At 39.7% G+C, this 22,775-nt stretch overlaps 1 protein-coding gene across 5 annotated transcripts in view; it reads left to right on the top strand.

The window, feature by feature from the left end:
- Nucleotides 1–22,775, top strand: part of LRP11 (LDL receptor related protein 11) — a 58,363-nt gene that overhangs the window by 10,120 nt on the left and 25,468 nt on the right. For 3 of the 5 annotated variants that reach the window (XM_077813204.1, XM_077813202.1, XM_077813200.1), the window contains exons 3-7: nt 9,505–9,646; nt 12,046–12,171; nt 13,789–13,995; nt 15,102–15,272; nt 17,192–17,248. In XM_077813204.1, coding sequence (XP_077669330.1) covers nt 9,505–9,646; nt 12,046–12,171; nt 13,789–13,995; nt 15,102–15,272; nt 17,192–17,248 — 703 coding nt within the window. The remainder of the gene's footprint in view (nt 1–9,504; nt 9,647–12,045; nt 12,172–13,788; nt 13,996–15,101; nt 15,273–17,191; nt 17,249–22,775) is intronic. The other 2 variants (XM_077813203.1, XM_077813201.1) reach the window with 1 other exon arrangement.

Raw genomic sequence — 22,775 nt, 5'->3', positions numbered from 1 at the left:
TGCATTGAAGTCAGTGGGAGTTTTTCCATTGTCATTGATGAAGTCAGGATTAATGGATAATTAGCAGAGATCACATTAATTTATTAGAGTTTAGGTAATATTCATAATTATTCATACAAATATTCCCTGGTTTTTTACCTTGACTTTTATGATTTTGATATTTGACTTTTTTTTATTGTCCATTTTTAAAATGGTACATAAATCCAAAAGCACCAAGGAGACTGGGGTTGTGTGTTTAAACAAGATAAGACAGCCATTACATTGCACTTACGTACAAAAGAGCAAGTAGATGGCACAGAGGGAGATGGGGTGATTATAAACAGATCCTGTCATATTGCAGCAGGCAATCAGTAGAAAGAAACTTCTCTTTCATGATAATTTAGCTAAAGAATAATTTGCTTGTCAAATTGCTGCCTCCAGAATGTAGCCATTGAAGTATGTGACAGGTGGCTTTTTATTATAATTTTCTGGGAATTTGCTGCTTAGTTTCAGTCAAGGATTAGAACAAGATAGATCCAGGACCCTATCCCAGTGGAAGGTGGAAAAAAAAGGTCATAAGGCTTGTAACAGGGCTGGCCACCTTCCATGCACCTCCTTATCGCCACGAGTGCTTCTGCAGCGTCCTGCTAATAATGTCTCCCTCAAAGGCCTCCTTATACAGACTCCACATGCTTTTTTCTGAGGTCAAGAAACCTCTCCTTGGTATCTTGGTTTATTCACAGAAAATAACTCAAAATAAGACTCTAAGTGCTAAATTAAAGTCCCACAAACAAACATTTCTCTTCCGACTCCCAGGCTTCCCTGCCTGGGGAGCTTTTGCAATTTCCATTACCTGCTCACAGTCCATCTTGTATTAACAGGCTACTCCCACTCCTTCTGCTAGAATCTTAACTCCCAGGACTCTTTTTGGCTAGAGTCTCAACTCCCAGGACTCTTGCCCACTCCTAGCAGTCTCTGATCTCTTCCCCCCTGTGCCCACCTGCTGCCCTTTATAGGGAATTACTTGATCCTACTCGGGTGAGGCTCATCCTGTAATCAGGATTTGGTTAGCCCTGGGCTATCCAGCCCATGGAGCAAACTACCCTGCTCCAAAATAAGAATAAGTAACACCAGGGAGATTAATTGCATGAGAAGAGAAAAGTGAATTTATCAATAAACCATGTTATAAAGCAAGCATTGATTCTAGAGTGCTATTGTCGTATGTGCTGAAAAACTCCTGAGGTCTTTCAGGTTTTAAAAAATAATTGTAAATGGATAAAATGAAAGAATTCCACAGAATTTCTCTTCATTTTTATTAGTGTTCAGCATTCCTTACATTGGGCTCAGTACTGTAAAGTGCTCAGTGCCCCCCATTATATACCGTGTATACCCTCAAGTCCCATGTTGAGCATGTCACACTTTGCAGAAGGTGCTCAGCACCACAAGTCTGTTGAGAAAAAAAGTTCTAGAACGTTCATGGCGGTAACAATTAAGCATCATCATACAGTAGCAAATACTAAGTAACACTTTGAAATAGGCACATGCATGAAAGGTTAAGTCATGACCCATACATGGTTTTGGAAGATTTATATGTAAAAGTTCTACTTTGACAATGAACAGATCTGTGTAGTGTCCCACTGATTTCAGTGTAGACTGTAGAAGATCCACATGGGTGAAAGGGTCTACCCATGCAGAGCTACTTGCTCACTGAGGCCTAAGTTTTCAACTAGTCCAATTATGGAAGAACTTTTCATGTCCCGAAATTACTTAACCTTACTATTTTTTCGATTACACCATTTTTAAAATGGAATATCACACTCTAGGAGGATAGGGAATATGGTTACAATACGATAACTGCATTTCTCTGGTATGATAGATGCTTGTCTTCAGTTTGTGCTTCAGGATGCACCTGGGACTTGTGGTTATCTTTAAATAGCCATGCGTTCTTCATTTGTATAAATTCACCATAGGTTTTTAGATTACTGTTTTCTAAATACTGGAGAACATGTTACTGTGTCCATGGCTGGTATGTGGAATTGGTGACTAGATAGTTGGTGTCAAATTAAAAAAGCCACTCAACATTTTATGGAAACTGTCATTTTATACTGTTTTTTTAAAATTATTGTTACATTAGTTTATAGGGTAACAGACATTTCTGTATGCAGTTTAAATTAATATTAACTATAAGATATCCTTTTAAAAACATTTATGTTCCAATGCCATTTATAAATATTTATTAATATTTATTTATTTTATATTATCAGAAGTGCCTTGATGAAATGTTGGGCACCTTATACAATTTATAAAAGCATAAAAAAAGTTCAGTTTAAAAATTTAACACACTCACATTAAGGAAAGCCCATTTTTGCAGTCACTATTAGTGAATTATCTTATACATAACATGCTAAAAAAAATTATTATTTAAATTACTAAAGAGGCATTGAGCCAAAAAATTTAGGTGAGTAAATATACTGTAGACAAGAGGCCTGTTTCTTAGTTACACCAGTGTCACTTTACACCTCTCTGGTGCGTTACGTGGACCTACATTCCTGTTCTGTAGTGAAGTGATTTTTAAAATTCGCCATTTTTCTTTATTTACTGTTTTTACAATTGAAATTCCTTTAAATTTTAATGGGTTTTGAGTCCTTTTAAACATGGCAGGCATGAATAATTGAATTTCAGTGACCGTATGTGGGCAGTTAGGCACACTACACTAATTGTTAACTTGATTTGTGTGCATAAGCACTTGCCAAGATTACAATTCAGCCACAGCTATTCCAAAAACGTTTTAATTCATTCCTCAAATATTTGTCTTGCTCATCTAAATATGCTTTTTCCCCAGAACTATGTAATATTAGTTGGTTTTGGTTAGTTTTTTAACAGTTAATGCTATATAAACAACAATTTAAGGTGTTTTGAACTAACATCTCTTTCCTTCTTGACATTATTCTAATCATTTTCAGTACAGAATTGCTGTACATATTGTTGAGCATTTTCAGTCCAGGTTCTTTTAGGGTATGTCTACTCTCCAGCTGAGAGTGTGCCTCGCAGCCCAGGAAGAGAGACTTGTGCGAGCTCACGAAAAATAGCAGTGTGGATGTTATGGCATGGACAGCAGCCGGCATGGGCCAGTTGCTTGAGTCCAAGACCACCTGGCCCTCTGAGTCTGAGCTAGGGTGGCTAACCCAAGCTGCCACCTGCTATTTTCAGCACAGTAGCTTGAGCAGAGCTTTTGTGAGTCTGTCTACCTGGGCTAGGAAGCTCACTCCTAGCTCCTGTGTAGACATACCCTTAAGGGCTGGTCTACTTGGGGAAATTGACTGGAATTGCTATTGTGGAATAGGCTGTTCTGCAATAGCTATTCCAGAATAGCTTTCCATGTGCACACTCTGCTCTAGAATAGAAGTAATTTTATTCCAGAATAATGACTCTGTTTCGGAAGCCCAGTAATTATTAGGGAGTACAAGTGACTTTTGATCAAGAATAGTTTTCTGTCCCCATTGGTTTTCTCCTGTTGACAATGCCTAATGAAAATGCAACAAATTGGTTATCATATGGATTTTGGATGATGCCCTGTATTACAGCATTTAAACAAAATAAGTAGCTTCAGCTATAAGTGCAAGAGCAAAACAAGCAGTGACTGGAGACAGCAAATCTACATGTACTATTTTGTCTAGACACTATACCCGGCAGCCCATTCTGCATGCTTGCTGAGCCTCTCTGATCTTTACCTTTTTCCCAGATATCCTATTGCGCCATCAAAGTTTCCGTGGACCACTCCATTTATGTCTTGCCCTGGTCCCTTTGCTGGTCTGTCTCAATTCCCATCCCACCACAAGTACTTTCTGGCACATTTTTTTGCCCTGTCTTTTAGTGTTGTGTGCCATAATCCCTCTGCCCTAATGGCCCTTTCTGGCACGCTGTCATCTGTGTCTTGGCCACTGTAAAACTCAGGCTCTCCTTCCTTTTTCCCACCTGATAACTCCAGTGCTTTGCCTCTGGCTACATCTACACTCAGAGGTGGAGGTGTAATTTCCAGCTCAGGTAGACATACCCACGCTAGCTCTGATTGAGCTAGCGTGCTAAACATAGAAGTGTAGCTGCAGCAAGACAGTTCTGAAGGATGTGCTAGCCACTCTGAGTGCAACCCTGCCTGGGACCGTAGGAACTTGGGGAGGCTAACTTGTGCCACCACAACTATACTTCTATGTTTAGCGCACTAGCTAGATCAGAGCTGGCATGGGAATGTCTAACTGATCTGGAAATCACACCTCCAGCTCAAAGTGTAGACATACCCTTAGTTTCCTAAAGCAGCTCCAGAGTGCTCTCTCAGCTTCCACTGGCTCTCCAATATCCTCTGTCTCAATTTTCTTTGGATCCATCCATGTTTCAAATACTGCCAAGTCAGAAGTCTTAAGTATCACACAGTTGCAATATGTAGTGTGGACAGGATTTTAAACTTGTTCCCTAACTCCGTTAAAGCCTTGGGGTTAAGATTAAGGTTCCATTTCCACTACAAATTGTACTTGTTTTATAAATATATTAGGTGACATGTTCAAGGCTTAGTCTGGTTACAGAACATAGGTAAACATCCCTTCTACCTACAAATTGCAATGAGATTCCACTGCTGGATCCTCGTTTGGATTGAAGCCTTAGAGATTATTTTTTGAAATACATTATTTATCATATTTTACATTAATGTACACTTTGGAGCATTAATAATAATTGAAGTGCAAAGGATCAAACTCAGGGGTAATGGATTTGCAGAGATTTCAGGTCAGGGGATGTATGTACAAAGGTGGCGTAAAGCTCACGTTTGCAGTCCGCTAGTGCTGGCTATGTTCAGGGAAAGACCCTCTGTGCAGAGATACACCAGCTGCAAATGGCCCCAGGAGGCTAATGCATAGCCAGTGATCAATATGATGCAGAGATGTCCCAGCAACCCCTCTTTATCTCTGATCACACCCTCTTTTCCTCTCTAGGGAAGGGGAGCATCTATATCATATTTGTACCACTGGAGGATGCCCCTTGTATTGAGTAACTTTACTGTCATTTATAACTAGATGTGAATATAATCTCCTGTATAATAACTGTGGTGTTTTCCTGAGGCAGACTGACAGACTGTGGGCTTTGGAGAAGGCTTGGCAAGTGTTTAATCATTCTGAGATTATGGTTCCTAGGCTGCAGACACTTACTGGTCAAACAAATGAATCAAATAAGGGGAAACTATTTGTTAAATACAGTGGAATCTGGATTTTATGAAACCCAGTCTAACTAGTGACCAGTAGTACAAACCATTTTTTCCCCATGGGGAAAAAATAAATCACATTACAAAAGTGATGTTGGTGAAGAACAAATTGACACCCTTACACATTCAGTGTATTGGAAATCACTTTGCAGCGATTTGAAGCATGAGAAGAAAGTGATGCAATGAACCATACTGCAACTTATGCACCATACCTGCTGTCATTTTGAGGTGTTCGATTTTTTTGAGCTTTTTGATTTTATAAACTCTTCAATCCCAAATTAGTTTGTAAAGTAGGACGTAAAGGGCTATATTTTAATCTCTTCCTCTCCACAAAAATGAATTCTCTCTGTTAATGTGCTCTTGAGAAAAAAGAGAGCACTTCCAAAATGACAGTTTCAATATTTTGAAAATCTCAACCCAGCAGGAGATGCACCAACAAACAATGCAGGGTACTAGTATGTCCTTATTGCATCATTTTGCTATTCTCTTCTTGTGAGTGAAACAAGCAGGCTCCTGAAATTTAAAAGATTCTTTAGGGAGTTGCTGGCTCAAAGAATTTGTAATAGCAGCCTAGAGCCTTTCACCTGTTGGTCACCAGTGTGAATTTAGCCCAGGACAGTAATGAACAAAAGTCACTCATCTGATGAGTCTCTTTGTGAATGTAAGCTTTCGTGAGCTACAGCTCACTTCATTGGATGCATACTGTGGAAAGTATAGAAGATCTTTTTATACACACAAAGCATGAAAAAATGGGTGTTTACCACTACAAAAGGTTTTCTCTCCCCCCACCCCACTCTCCTGCTGGTAATAGCTTATCTAAAGTGATCACTCTCCTTACAATGTGTATGATAATCAAGTTGGGCAATTTCCAGCACAAATCCAGGTTTCCCCCCACCCCACCCCCCCACACAAACCCACTCTCCTGTTGGTAATAGCTTATCTAAAGTGACCACTCTCCTTACAGTGTGTATGATAATCAAGGTGGGCCATTTCCAGCACAAATCCAGGGTTTAACAAGAACGTCTGGGGGTGGGGGGTGGGAAAAAACAAGGGGAAATAGGTTACCTTGCATAATGACTTAGCCACTCCCAGTCTCTATTCAAGCCTAAGTTAATTGTATCCAATTTGCAAATGAATTCCAATTCAACAGTCTCTCGCTGGAGTCTGGATTTGAAGTTTTTTTGTTGTAATATCACAACTTTCATGTCTGTAATTGCGTGACCAGAGAGATTGAAGTGTTCTCTGACTGGTTTATGAATGTTATAATTCTTGACATCTGATTTGTGTCCATTTATTCTTTTACGTAGAGACTGTCCAGTTTGACCAATGCACATGGCAGAGGGGCATTGCTGGCACATGATGGCATATATCACATTGGTGGATGTGCAGGTGAATGAGCCTCTGATAGTGTGGCTGATGTTATTAGGCCCTGTGATGGTGTCCCCTGAATAGATATGTGGGCACAGTTGGCAACTGGCTTTGTTGCAAGGATAGGTTCCTGGGTTAGTGGTTCTGTTGTGTGGTATGTGGTTGCTGGTGAGTATTTGCTTCAGGTTGGGGGACTGTCTGTAGGCAAGGACTGGCCTGTCTCCCAAGATTTGTGAGAGCGTTGGGTCATCCTTCAGGATAGGTTGTAGATCCTTAATAATGCGTTGGAGGTGTTTTAGTTGGGGGCTGAAGGTGACGGCTAGTGGCGTTCTGTTATTTTCTTTGTTAGGCCTGTCCTGTAGTAGGTGACTTCTGGGAACACTTCTGGCTCAAGCTGGGCCATTTCCAGCACAAATCCAGGTCCACCCCCCCTCCACCCCCGCGCAACACACAGACCCACTCTCCTGTTGGTAATAGCTTATCTCAAGTGATCACCCTCCTTACAATGTAAGCTATTACCAACAGGAGAGTGGGTTGGGGGCGGGGGGGGAAAGAGAAAACCTGGATTTGTGCTGGAAATGGCCCAACTTGATTATCATACACATTGTAAGGAGAGTGATCACTTTAGATAAGCTATTACCAGCAGGAGAGTGGGGTGGGGGGAGAGAAAACCTTTTGTAATGGTAAACACCCATTTTTTCATGCTTTGTGTGTATAAAAAGATCTTCTATACTTTCCACAGTATGCATCCGATGAAGTGAGCTGTAGCTCACGAAAGCTTATGCTCAAATAAATTGGTTAGTCTCTAAGGTGCCAGAAGTCCTCCTTTTCTTTTTGCGAATACAGACTAACACGGCTGTTACTCTGAAACCTGTCTTTGTGAATGAGTTGCTAGCTTCAGTGTAGCTCCCCGGGGTGGTAGGTATCCGCATCACAAAGTGCACTGTCTGAGTTGGCAGTAACGGGTGTCTTTGTTGGTAGTCTTAAGAGAATATAAGGGCTGAACCAGCACGAAAATAAAACTATCCTCAGAGTTTCCTCCTCTATTCATGAGGTTTGTGAAGAGGGGAGGGAAACTTGTCCTGCTTCTGATCTAGCTGAACATGTTCAGAAAGAAATAAAAAGATCTACAAGGTTATAAGTGAGACTGGTCATGCATGTAAGTCCGGCAGATTTGGGCCTGTGCTTTTAGTACTACTTTTGCCTTCCTTCTTCAAAACAAGCCCACTAGTTCATTACTTAGCATTGTTAGAAAAAATGCGCCTAAAGAGAAAATCTAGTAGAATTCTAGAATCACACAAATATAGGCTAATTTTACAAAGGCAGAAAACTGAGTTTGAATGGGATAAAATATTTATGAGTAGCACAAGTGCATTACCTGAAGGAAATTGCAAGGGAGTTATGAAAGTAATTTCATAGCCTAGTGAAAACCGCTGTTCATTCTTTAATCTGCTGCCTCTTGCCAAATTGCAGTTTACTAACAGCTACTCTTTGAAGCCAAAATGAGCAGTTTAAATTGCTGTGTTCCTGCACATATTGTTCCTCAGAGAATAGTCAGATTATCACACTCACACTGCATTTGTACACAAGAAGAAATAACAGGTTTTTTACTTTGGTGAATGGTGCTAAATACATTGGAAGAAAATGTAGTGGTTCTGAATTTTTTTTTAAATTGTCTGTAAAACAAAATGTAAGAATATTTAGAAACCCAGGAAAGTCTCTTATAAATTTTTAAATAATATGTTCTCTCAATACAACACAAATTTGTGAATCAAATGGTATTTCATTCCAACATAATTCAATGTTTCAGTTATTAGAAAAGTAGTTTCACAGTGTGAGGAGGAAAGCTATTTGAATATTTTGTCTTTTTACCATCAAAATTATTGGGCTTGTAGAAATATATAGAGAGAGATTACTTTAATATTTAATATATTGACTTACTATAGGTGGGGTAGGTAGCACTCCCTACTATTCAAGTTGCCCCACACTTTCCATTATTAAATGCTGTTTTCAGTTGTTCATACCTTCGCCAGACTTTAACAGTTTGGGCTGACAGTTTTCATGCCAGATGCTGCCTCAGACTGAATCTTTATGGAATAAAGATGAAAAGAATAAAGCAAATTTTGATTCATAAAATCAGTCTTCAGGCTTACCAGGTGTTCACCTGCCTATATCACCTGCTGGATATACAGTCCAGCATCACCTGCCATCATGTGTAACACCTGCTCGATATACATTGAGGTATGAGCTTACTTCCCTTGGAAGTTTGGATAGCCTCTCTAGACTCAGAGAAACTTTCTTTTAGGTGTAGTTGGCCTGATGTGACTGCATATTGTGAGACATACCTAGGCTACAGATGAAATGTGGAGAACCTCTTTTTAAAGCACACACTAGCTGCATTGTGGAATATTACCAAGCTCTTTAAATACTTTGTCCATTACTTTCATGAAAACCCAGTTTTCTAGCCAAATTGTTGATACATATTTTTTTGCAGTTGAAGAATGAGGTAAAATAAGCTTCCAAATTGTATTTCACCCATCATCTCAGTAGTTACTGTAGACGTTCACATATCCTGTTTGTTCTCTTAATAACTACAGCTGCAACACGGGATAACTGAGAACAGAGAATTATTACTAAGACCAGTGCATGAAAGCTAAACATTTGGTATTTGCAAGTAGAAGGCATCAAAAGATCTAAATGTTATGAAATTATATCTACGTTTGATTGATCTGGTCTGACTTGAAAGAGAAATATTTTATCTCCTTGAGAAGCAGCGTACAGAAGTGTTTCAACTATTTGTAGAAATGTATGACTGGTCCAATTTTGTTAATGTGTCTATGTCAGTTAATGTACAGTAGCCAGGACTAGAATTTCAAAAATGAACTTTCTGGCTCTTCTCTTTTGATCAGGTACCACAGCCAGGAACATTGAAGCTCTCTCACTTGCAAGAAGGTGTATACATTTTCCAGCTGACTGTGACAGACACTGCTGGTCAAAAGAGCTCAGATAATATCTCTGTGACCGTTCTTCCAATGCTTCACTCTGCATTAGGTGAGAAAATGGTTGAAATCACAGTTTGTGTGACTGCTGCAGTGTGGCATACCTAAAAAGTCTCTTGGGGTAGATGGGAATGCAGATCCCTATCATAATGTCATTTTTTATTTAATAATAGTTTCCTTCCTTCTGTATTCCTATTTCAAATGGGGAAGGGGTTAAAAACACTTTTGGACGAGGGAAGGAAAACCGTCTTTTTATGTGTTTGCATGATTAATCACTTCATTGCAGATGAACATGCAGGGTAGGGCAAGCAAAACATAGCTTTGGTATTGCCATATGTATCAGGCATGTTATGATGGTATATTGTACATTCAATGCAGGATCAGTAGAACATGGCAGGGCATATGCTGTTGTGAAAGACCACGGAAGAAGCAATTAATAAGTGTAAGATCCACAGACTAACGATGATTAAAATTTCTTCGTGAATTTGTATTTAAACTAAAGCAGTTTTGGATTGTTTCTTTTTTTTTTTATGCTTTTAAACTTTCTTCTGAAATGTTTACAACCCAGGTATTGCAACATTGTGCTAGTGCATGAATGGAAACTGAAATTGGCTAGAAAGTGACTATGTATTTTCAAGTTCTGAAACCGAGACTGCAAGGGGGTGGGGGGGGAAGGCAAACAGCATGAATGATGAGAGGAACTTCGATTCTTGAGGTTCTCAGTTTTAGTAATAGGGTCTTTCTACATTAAGGAAATTCGCATCTGTGTAACTATGATTAACTTACACTGGTAGAGCATACTTTGGAATATTACCAGATTAAACTGCACCAGTTCAGCACTTCTCCTTTAGGCATTTGCACTAGTGTAACTAAATGGATGAGCAGAAGAGTGGAAAAGAACCAATTAATAACTTATACCCTCCACAAATTAATAATATAAATGTACAGTATTCAGGAATTTTCTTTAGACGGTGTTTTTTCAGAAGGGATGAGGTTTCCTTTTAAATGTTCCCCAGAAATGTTTGCAACCCAAATGATATTGATGTGGTTACACTAGTACAGATTTCCTTAATGCAGACAGGGCCTGTGGTGTTTTTAGCACTAAAGGTTATAAAATGTGTTTTTCCAAGTATGGTTTTTAGCTGACAGTGTACATTCATACCATGCTTTAACTGTAGTTGTTGTTACGGAGTACAGCAGTGTAATAATTGATCATTTGAGTTGTTCCCGCAGACTGGTTTGCTGTTACAGTGTCCAAATGCTGGAGCTGATAGCATTTTACAAACCAAAGAAACATGCTGGCATTGGGAGGACTGCTGCAAAAGTGATTTGTAAACATCTGATAATTACAAGGTCAAAATGTGTTGCAGGAAAGCTTTTAATATTTAACAGCAATGCGGATGTGTCCAGAGATGGACATTCTCATTACCAGAGAAACCTAAATATTAGGGCACGCAGCAATCCATTTCTTTCCAGTTAAGGTCATTTGCAAGAATGTTGGCTCAATGCTACTCATGTACATGCTACATTTGAAATTACGGGGGCTACTCATATGAATAAAGGATGCAGGATCATGTCCTTCATTTGTCCTTTGATGAGTTTTGACAAAATACAACACAAAGAAGGAATGCACACAGCTCTAAAAACAAAATTAATATGCATGTGTGTGCATATGTAAAATAACATACACTCACAGACAGGAAATAAATATCCAACTATGAAATGGTGTGTGCAGCAAATGGAATTAAAGCCCCATCATTCAAAATGTTCCTGTGTATTTGACTTAGGAACTGTCCTGGGTTTTTTAACCCAAGCCAGACTCCCTACTGATAGTCTGGGCAAGTGCTCCAGGAAGCGTGGTATTTGCTGCTCTGGATTTTTGTAGAAAACAAACTGCTTCCCACCATTAAGAGCTGCTGTGCAGAGCCCACAGGAAGGAAGCCAACTGCTGGCTTCTCCCTGCTGTTCGAGTGCAGGGTAAAACTTTTCCTTGAATAGCAGCAGTACTATCTAGCCCCCAACCCAGCTCTCTATTTCTTAATTAGAGAGCTTCCCAAACTCACTCACTGAAAGGAGCAGAAGTGCAGAGCTGGGTAAAGAAAGTCGGGAAAGGGGGGCTATTTTGATCTCCCTCAGTACAGGGGCTATGTTTACACAGAGTTTGAGGTGTTGCAGACCTCTTGGCAGCTAAAACCCCCAGCTCACAAACTCCTGCTGTAGAAAAGCTACCAAAATAGTGAAGAAGGTGCAGGGTCCAGCTCTTCTTTATAGTTCCTGTGTCAACATACATAGTGTGAAACAGCAGCTTCGTTCTAGTCTTTCTGCAGCATTTTATTTTACATGTTGTCTTTCTTGGGTTTTGCTATAACATTGAAATATTAATACCTCTTTAGATTTAGTATCCTGTATTTGGGCTTCCCTTCTTGTAATCTGAGAATTATTCTACAACAGGCTGTGCTGGAGTTTGTTCTCGCTACCAGTTTATCTGTGATGATGGCTGCTGCATTGACATCACCTTTGCTTGCGATGGAGTGGAGCAATGCCCGGATGGATCTGATGAAGCGTTCTGTCAGAACTGTGAGTGCATAGTACACTGTTTTTTGTCCTGGAAGCAATGGCTGGGGGTTCTGATAAGAAACGTGGTAATGTGCTCCCTCAGTGCACAGTTAGCTCTCTCTAATCAAAATAGTTATTTAGAGCCTTTCATTGAAAACAGCAGGTGTATAGGGTAGCTGTCTTCTTATTAGGTGTTCAAAAATGAATTGAATTGTTTTTTTAAATCACTTTAGAACTGTTGGAGATCCCAGAGTAACAGATATTAAATAGTTCTCAACAAAACATCTGAAAGATCAGTTCTTTCTTCACTTTCATTCTAAGGCCAGGGTTCTTATTTTCATCTGAAGGAATAGCTGAGAGGTTGAAACATCTAATGCAGAGTACACATCACAAAAAAGTTGTACACCTTTCAAAAATTCAAAATGTTGGGATGTTTAAAAAGGATCTGTTATGGGATCCAGCCAATCCCACTGCCTTGTTATCTTCCATCCCCCAACCCAGTTTACACCACTCTTACAACTTTGACTTTATGCCCTTCTTTCCTTCTGCAGTGGGAATATGCTGTAAGATGCTCTCCCTTCTTGATCTGGTACATTGTTTATTAGGAGCTTAATTAAGATTTAGAAAGGAATATAGTTCCAGGGTACATTAAATTGTCAGTTTTATCCACTCTCAGTTTTATGTAGTGGTGCTGGAGAGTGTTATGAATTGAATTGGAATGATTGCACCTCCCCAGCATATGGTATCTGAAGGAAGGATGGTCCAGTAGTTAGATGCTAGCCTGGGATCCTGGAGACATGATTCAAGTCACTGCTCTGCCACAGGCCAAGTCACTTAATTTCCCAGTGCCTCAGTTCCCCATCTGTAAAATGGGGATAGTACTAGTGTGGTGCTCAGATACTGCGGTAATTGGGATCGTATAAGTACCTAAGATTGATTGATTGATTGTGGTTTTTGTGGCTGAAATGCTTAGACACTTCTTCAGAGATGTGCTACCCATTTTGTGAAATAATTAGAGGTTGACTGTGGGATGCTGGTAGCTTTAAACTGCTATAGTCTTAATCTACACTTTACAATAAAGTGAAAAAGCATGATCATTACATAGCTCATTGTATTTTAGTTTTATATACTAGCTCTGCAAAAACAGAGATTAAAAGTTAATTTTGTAATTATATCACATCACAGGGCAACCCGTGGGATGTTTTTTCAGTTTAAGGAGAGTTTAGCAAAAAACATAGGAGAGCAGAGAATCCTAAATCCAAAGAATTGGTTATTGTTGGTAGCAGATTTGCTGCAGTAATGACAATGCTGAGATTAAGGAAAGCCTCATTTGATTCATTGCTGTAGCCATACATTGTTCACTCTGAGTTGTCACTTTTAAGAACATAACCCTTTTCAAGGGATTACCTAGTGGGAGCTATGCATCTAAATCCTCTGTAACTCTCTGAAAATTTAGAGTCAGCATCTCAGAAGGCAAAGAAAAACTGCATATAATAGGGGTCTGAATGCTGAGTGGTATCAGAGTCTGATAAAACATGTTAAAACTTCCTCATGCCAAATTCTATCATCTTTACTATCACAAAACTCCCATTCACTTCCATACAAAAATAATAATTGTTTTTATTTCCATTAATTCAGTCAGTCCTGGCCGAAAGACAGCAACTCATGCAGCTGTCAGCACTGCCCAACAAAGGATCATAGGCCTGACTAAAGATGCAGACAACTCTGTGGAAAACACCCAGAAAAACACTATAAGAAATCAGCCACTACTTTCACTTGATGCAGACAAGTCTAATCAATCACTCTCTCAGGGACCAAAGAAACAAATCAGTGCGTTTATCCCAGGTAAGAATAAAAAAAGAAATAGTTTCAGTTAGTCAGTCTTTATTAACCAAAAAGAGTACCTTTTATTATAGATGGCACCTAGTCAAAAGCAAAATCTTGCAAATATAGGTAATGTGGGGGAAATTGTAGGAGGTTAATAATTATACCTAAAAATTTACCTTTAAAGTTTGCCAGGCATCATTTCTAGCAGTTGGTAAAAAGAAAAGAAAAATTCCAAAATGCTAGAAATACAGTGTAATCAGTTTAGAGGCAAACAGTACAAAACACTCAAAGAGAGCAAATATGGAAAACTGCTGTGCGCTCTGCTGTTATTAATTATTTACCTAGCAGCATGCTAGGCAGTTACAGATATGTAGGAAAATAGCTTCAATGGGACTTCATACATAGGAAGGTACTACTTAGTGTGAGTAAGGGTGACAGTATCTGACCCAATGTGAACTGAGAGAAGGAAATTCTTTATGTTATGGTCTCTTCCCTTTTTAGAACTGCACTTTTCCGAGTACAACTAGCTGATGTAAATGTAGAGAAGTCCATGATTTGAGGACTTCAATAGCTCAGACATAGGTGAGAGGTTTTTCGCAGGAGTGGGTGGGTGAGATTCTGTGGCCTGTGTTGTGCAGGAGGTCAGACTAGATGATCATAATGGTCCCTTCTGACCTTAATATCTATGAATCTATGTGTCTGATGTAGCACAGTCTTTTGTGATACCTTTGTATTTCTACCAGTGGAGACCAAAAAAAAAAAAAAATAATAATAACCCCAAAACCCCACATACTGTTGCATTAGTAGGCAAAGAGGTTTTTGTGAAGAACAATATCACTGTTGGAAGTTATAAAACACTATCTTAGCAAAAGCTTCAGAAGCTGCAGTGAAATCAGACCTTTTAGTGCAGTCAAAGCATAGGTAGTTCCCTTGCCAGGAAGCTGAAACAATCCAATATGTTTAACAAATGAAATTAACTAGAGTCTTTTATTAAAGGATAAGTTACAAGTACACAGAGAGTACAAGCCTCTTACATTTTAATGGATTTTTAATGTTTAGATGTGAGCTTAGCTTCTAGAGATACAGCTGATCAGAAATATGGTTTTCTTTTCTTGTTGCAACAGAACAGTGCTTAGTGCTCCCCGCTGTTGGCCCTTGTAAAGGGCACTTCCCTCGCTGGCACTTTGATGTTTCTTCAGGCACTTGCCTACATTTCATCTATGGTGGCTGCAAAGGGAATGAAAACAACTTCCTTCAAGAATCTGACTGCCTCAGTGAATGTGTAGAAATTCATGGTAAAAATTCCCTCTGTTGGGAAGAAGGGAATATATCTTTATAAAGCATTTTATGTATTTATATTTGCTCCAGCAGTGTAAAATGAACTCTGTAACAGAGGCTCTTTAAAATTCTCTATTCTGCCTGAAGTCCTTTTACCTCTTACATTTATTACTAACACCGAAGATTATAACTGAAAGTTAGAGGAAAATGGAATGGTAGCTTTTATTCAGTTTGTTTCCTTTGTGCTATTGTCCACACTTCTGTATTGACAGTGTCTGTTTACCTCTGCCCAGTCAGTTTCTTGGTCAGCTTCCCGTGTTGGCATGTGCCTTTCACACCCACAAAGAGGAAATGGAAAAACATTTCTAAAAACGGGAAACTGATTATAAAACCACAGAAATTGGTATGGGGAGTCAGGGGCAGGAATAGCACCCAAAACTACTTTTAACTCACTTTTTTCAAGGGGGCAAGATTTCCAGCTGACTATGTCTTTCTCTAATTCTTGTGCTTTTACTGTTACTTCTTTATAAGTTTCAGTTAGAATTTAAACTCATTTCAGTTAAAATTAAAAATTTCCTTGTAGAATAGAATCTCACTGATCCACTAACCCAGTACTTTTAACTAAAATGCATGGTAATCTCTGCCCATATCTCAGCAATGTTATTATAGTTTACCTTTCTAAGACTTCATGATTCTTACAGCATATGATAAAGCACATTCACTATTATGCTAATATAAGAGTAACATAACTAAACGATACTTTTCAAAATAATTGAAAACAAGTGTGTTTTGTGATAAAGTAGTCTTGAATGATCAGGGGTTAAGCAAATAAATGTACTATGGAAGGATTAGTAATAGCAATGGGTCTGCATGGCATTCATGAACAGTTAGCAAGGTTCTGCGGTATCTCTTCATGTCCCATGTTGGGAAGTCTGTGCTGATAAAAATCTAAATCTCAGCACATTGGGGTTTTGGGCTTAAAAACGTCAATTATAAAAACGATCAATTACTGCACCTGTAAGAAATACAGACTTGGCAGACAAGTACACATTTTTGGGATGAGATGTTTCTTTAAGACACGGTGTTGCTTTTTTCTGAAGAATTCTGAATAAATCCGGTAATACTCTGACACAAAATATTTACATGAAGCTGTGTGGTGTAAGCACCTCAGCCTCAAATAATTTGGGCCTAAAGTCCTAGGTAGCAAACTCAAAGCACTGAAGCTTATAGTCTGATGTACCTTGTGTTTGCTAGTACCGATGTGTTTCTACTGGTTTAGGGAGAAGAATCAACTACATGATAGTCTCCCAATAGTGACCAGCCTGGTGGTGATATCATATAGGGGAATGATGGTAAATTTTGTTTCTGGGCTTGCTGTCCTTTCTGGCTGCAGAGAGGGCCTTGATTGCACAATAGGGTCCCTCCAGCTAGTTGATGAGTGGCACTGTTAAGCTTTCAAGAAAACGTCTTCAGTCCTCCGCTTGAAAGATTGTAGCTTCATTGTTGACATAGGCAGGGTCAAAGGAATAAATCCCATCAAGGATTTCAGTCAGGATAAAAAAGTGGTAATAGCTAAGGATAGCATGAGTAGAAGCCATTCAGGCTTCCTCACACAGTTCTACAAGTGCACTGCTGTGTAATAAACAACACTCCCATTTTAGTATAGGTCCTCTCCTGAGTTGGCATGCCAAATTCTCTAGTGGTTCTCTGAGCCAGACCACATGTACGTCATGTTTACACCTGTGAATAACTAGATGAAGCCCACCAAGCTAATCTTACTTGTGAGCTCAATCAAATTGGCAGTATGTCTCCCAGGTGTTGCAAAGGTAGTGTTGTAAACCACTGTGCCTCAAAAATATATTAAAATGAAGTCTTAATCTCAACCAATGGGACTTCCTTTGCAAAATATGATTTTTTTAAATGTATTAATTAACAGGTGCAATTTCACAACAGACTGCAACAGATCCGTCATCTCCGTCCAATTCAGAGCCAGGTTTGACTTGTGTTTAAATAATTATTTTGTATATTGTCACAAAATTATAGGTGAGAGAAGGTAAATGAAGTGGTTTAATAGATGCAATGGTTGGAAGTTGACAGGCAAAAATCAAACTAGAAATAAGTGCAAATTTTAATAGCAAGGGTAATTAACTATTGGAACAGCTTATGTGTGGATGTGGTACATTCTTCATCACTTTCAATCTTTACATCAAGACTAGCAGTCCTTCAGTGGTATGCTCTAGTTCAACCATAAGTTATAGACTTCATACAGAAATTATTGGGGTAAATTCTGTGGACTGTGTTATGCAGAAGATCAGCAGTGGAAATCATAATGGCCCCTGGTGATCTTAATCTGTGAAGAGAAGAGATTTTCTTTGTGATAAGAGGTTGTAGGAAGCAGTTCCTTACTCTTCCTTTAAGTTACAATGATCGTTAATAACACTAGTGGGGACATGTCACACTTCCCTTCTCCCCTCCACTAGTGAGCTCCCCATCAGTGAACTTGCCTCTGGGTACTAAGATATTCATTGGATAAATGAATGTCTTTGCTACAGGTGCTCAGATACTATAGTGATGGATAGCAATATAAAACTCTATCATTAAACTGATCATTAATGTGTCTGACTGGACTAACCATGGTGTGGATTCTTTAGGACCCTGTCTACACTAGACGAATTACCTGTTGATAACCATGGGCTAACCCATTGTCCCTACATTCCCTCCCCAGTTGGTGTTGGAAATAGTTAGACCACAAAGTAGACAAAGCTTGTGGTAGAAAAGATTTTAGACACCTTGTGCAAAGAGCACACTTTCTGTAAGAGGGTCATGGCTTGGCTCTGTCTACACGAGTGCCCAAAACATTTTCAACTGTCATTGAGATCAGATTCTGGGGGACTGGTCAAAAGGAGATAACTTTCCCTCTGTAGACACACCCTCTACGTTGTGTAATTCACACACCTCCTCTCCAAGAGCCCAAACACATCACTTCTGCACTGCAGCTAAGTTGCTGTCCTAAAGCTGCTTTCCAGTGTGGTGCTCACAATTGGCTGCCTATTATGGTGCTATTACATTTGTGAGGTAGTGTCATGAAAGTTTGCTTGTAGCTAAGCAAACTGGAATGGCAGGCTGGCTGTGAGCACCAGCAATAGCAGCTCGAGCAATCACAGACTATGTAGGAGGCCTGAATGCCCCCAGGACTTTCACTTTCCAGGATTCTGGATGTACACCTCTCTGTAACAACTTTGCATTCCTTGGGTTTAATGTCTCTCACTGTGTCCTGACTGGCCTATGCCAACTGCCTTGCGGCGCTGTTTGGTTAGGGAATTACAACCCTTGATTGAATCCCCAAGCCATTACTTTACTTATGCTTCTGAGGCACACAACAGCAGGAGCCACAACTTAAATCTATAACCAATTTGTTATCTTATATAAAAGCACACTGTATTGGGCACAAGCTGAATTATACATTATGTCACATCAGGAAAAAAAATCATTGCTCTGACTCAGTGCTCCTAAGTTATCTCAGCAAAACTGTCACCCAGGTTGTTAGCTCAGGGTCGTATGTCCATGCAGGACTCGGGAATGGATTTCAAGACCCAGGAAGAGACTGTGCTCGGGTGAATGATTTGTTTCAAAGGAAAACCAGATTCCTTTGTTCTTCGAAAATCTATACGCACACTTTGTATGAAAGCACTACAGTTGCCCATTGTATCTTGTTCAAAAACCTGTTTGGAGTTGCCTCATCTTTTTTTTCCAGCCCACAACAGATATGGACACTAGCAGTGTTAGCTTTGATTGGCCTTGCCCGTCCTATATTAATAGGCATTTTCTTAATGATCCTACTGCATGTCTTGTGATGGGTCTGTGTTGTTCCCCCAAATTCTCCCACTAAATTTTTGTCCATACACATTCAGCCATGTTTGCTAGATGAACCTCGATAAGCTGTTGGTCCTAAAAGTTGCATTGTCTTGGCATGGTAGAGATTTGAAAATATTCATCCTTTAGGTAGAAAGTTGCAAACTAATCTAGGGTGGGTATGATGAATGCTAGAGTCAACATGCAGCAGCAGAATTTTCTGAGAAAGGCATTAAATCTTCTTAGATTTAGAATGGAACAAAGCTGTCAGTCTTTCTCTGGCATCAGGAAATATCTGGAGTAGAAGCCCTGTGCCTTGCCACAACCTGACTTTCAGTTCTTAAGGTGTTAGCCAACTTACACTGATCTTCAGGAAGCACTTTTGCAAACGTGGAAATCTTCTTTCCATAAGTGATAGTGATACCATGACATCACTCCCTAGTAATTCACCACTCTTATTCCAAGCAAAGCAAAAGAAAACATTTTTCTGCCACCTGTGTTCATCTTTTTATCCTCCCTATCAGAGGGTGTGGAATGATATTGTTCTCCTCTAGATCTATGGCCTATTGCCGCCACTACCAGAGAGTTAGGTGTAGGATGCACGTGAAAGAACAAAACCCCTTTGTATGGCAAATGATACAATTTGTCGGTCTTTTTTGATATAGCTTGAGGAGATGAAAGGGTACACCGAATTGCTTTTGCTGGTTGCATTAGTCCATCTAAAATTGGGAGAATGAGTTTATTTTTGGATAAGGCACCCAGATGTCAAAAAGATTGCAGTTTCTTCCAGTGTGATTGATGGAAGCTAATCAAAGTTGTCATCAGCCTGTTCACAAGCTCAGGTAACTGTAAACCATTCTCAGAAGGAGAAGAAGCTGAAGCAATCTCAACATTCTCACCAGGGGAAGATTCAGCTTCCATTTCTGGCTCTAACTGGCATTCCATCTGAGCCACAGGCTCCTCTTCTTCCTCCAGTAGCATCAGTTACTATGGTCGGAGAATGCTCTCTGAAAGCAGGAGTGGCCAGATCCAGGAACGCTAGATCTGATGTGAAAGCCTTTTCTTGATCTTTTAAGGGGAGATACGTTCCTACTACAAAAAGAAAAGGAGTACTTGTGGCACCTTAGAGACTAACCAATTTATTTGAGCATGAGCTTTCGTGAGCTCCAGCTCACTTCATCAGATGTGAGGCTGTTGGACATCTCTGTCGTACTTCCAGCGCATGGTGGAACATGCTAGTTGTAACAATAAGCAAACTCCAGTACTTGAAGGATAAGATGATCTGTAGGCACTGTATCTAGAGTTATTTTCTTTCCTCTGAGAATGAAGCCTCAGAGGAATATCTGGCAGCTGTTCACAATCAGATTCCTCCTTGGACTGTGGATCTGACCTCAAATCCGACCCAGACACTATCAGAGCTAGCATGTGTAAAATGGCAAAGGGCAAAATAACTTTATGTTGGGAGCCCAAAGCTGTTTTTTAGGATGGTAGAGAAGTGTCTGGGGAAAACTGACAACTCATCCAACCTCATTTCCTAGGTGTGGAGATCTGAGACTGGTAACTCACAAGAGCTTTTCTTTTCTCACTCTCAGACAATGTCTCTTGCAGATCTGGTAAATGATCTGACTGCAGATCTGTGCAATATACTTGCAATACCATAGTAACAGTTGGAGCTTTGTGAATTGGCAACAAAGAAACTATCACTGGCTCTGGAACTCTTTTTGGATCTGTGATCTTTAGATGAGCTTTAGGCAGTGTTTTACCCTGATCTGAACTTCGTCTTTGGTTTAGGATGCAGTGTTCTCAGCCCAGGATCTGACAGATCTGTGGACTCTCCTGACTGTAACATGATTCTGCTAATAGGAGCCTTGTTGTCTCACACCATGTTTTCTGGAACTGAAGAAGACTGATCTGATGTTTTTACTTGTGGTTTGGCTCTTATCTCAGAGGCCAGCACCGATGGTGTCTACTAATGCTTCAAGGTCAGATCAGATTACTTACTAACCAGCTATACAGCAATGTTGGAACCTGATCCTGGAGCTGAGACCAGAGCCTTCTGCACAGCACCCTTTTTCTTAGACCTAGAAGTGTCTGGACCCAACACTGGTCTTTTAATCCTGTGTTCAAATCCCTTTGAGATATCAGATCACAGTAGCTTTGCAACCAAAGAGCATGGAACAAGAGGGCTTGAGTCTGTTTTGGTGCTTCTTGTATGCTCTCAAAGTAAATGTGCTGCAGATAGAGTTCCTCAAAGGAGAGTGACCCTCGCCAAAGCATGCTAAGCATCTGGCATGGGCGTCCTATACCAGGGAGATCTCTGGACAAGAGGCACACCTTTTAGTCCGGTCTCTTCACCTTCAAATCCACCGTGAAACCAGAAGTTGCAACTGAGACTTAATAACTATTAATTGTACAAAGAACAGAACTTTCCTTAAACTAAGCTTATCCTAACTAACACTAAACTACTAACAATAAATAACACTGTCAATGGCATTACTAGTTTCTTGAGAGAAGGATTTGGATCTGGGGGGTCCAGAGAGGTTCACATCTGTCTGCTGCTGCAGTTGGAAGGAACTGAAGATAGCACTGATTCTATGCCCCCTTTAATAGTCTCATCCTCAGAAGGATCAGAAATGTGGAAGGGTACGAGGGGCACGTAAGCACTGTAACAGGCACTGTTATGAGAAGGTTCCACCATTTCAACTTCACTTACAGCACATCCCATGAGTGGGAATATAGAGTACATTCAAAGAAGAATCTAGCCAGGACAATCGTTAACACTGACATCATGCTAATTCTGATACAACAAGTCTGACCTCAGCTGACAGGACTCATATACTTGCCATTTCCATTACACATCTGACTTTTTATGGTGCTTTGACAGCTATTACTGTGTCAGTGGGATAGCTGCATATAATGTAGTTTCCAAATTAATTATATTATTTACATACTTCATTTTGTCACCCCTCATTATTATTTCAATGACAGTGTTTTGACATTGACATTGTAATAAAAATTCCCAGAGTCGTTAGGGAGTATGTCATTTTGCAGCCAAAGTGCTCCATAAAATTTATATGACCATAAAAAACTAACATCGAAAAAAAACCTACTTAGAAACTTCAGTCGTTGAACGCAGTTCTGATTTTTGTGAGGATGCTGATGGATCTAGGCTACGTCTACACTATGGAGCCTATATCAGCCTAGCTATGGCAACATAGCCCTCTAGTGTAGACACAGCCTACACTGGCAAAAGGAGTTTTTCTGCTGCTGTAGGAACACTACCTCCCCAAATGACATTCTCTATGCCAACTGAAGCACTTTTTTGTTGACATAGCTGCATCTACACTGACAGTTTCGTCAGCATAGCTTGTGGGTTTTTTCATACCCGACTGACATAGTTACGCCAGTATAAGTTGTAAGTGTAGGCCAAACCGCAGCCTGTCACTTTCATTAAGTCACCGTTATTGCATCACAGATGACGTAAGATTTTAAGAATACCTTTCTCACATATTTATAATCTCCTGAAAGTATTTAGATACAGTACTATAAGATTTGGATGTTGGATAGGGAGATGGGTCAGAGTTAAGGGTGTTTGTGGGACCTAACTGAATTTCCTGACTTACAAAACTTTAACCAGAATTAGAAATGTCCTGCTTTTCAAGTATTTA

The sequence above is a fragment of the Eretmochelys imbricata genome, chromosome 3 (assembly GCF_965152235.1).
Source record: "Eretmochelys imbricata isolate rEreImb1 chromosome 3, rEreImb1.hap1, whole genome shotgun sequence".
NCBI classification, from domain to species: domain Eukaryota; kingdom Metazoa; phylum Chordata; order Testudines; family Cheloniidae; genus Eretmochelys; species Eretmochelys imbricata.
Note: the sequence above shows the minus strand (reverse complement) of the source record. Positions and strands in the feature narration are given on the sequence as shown.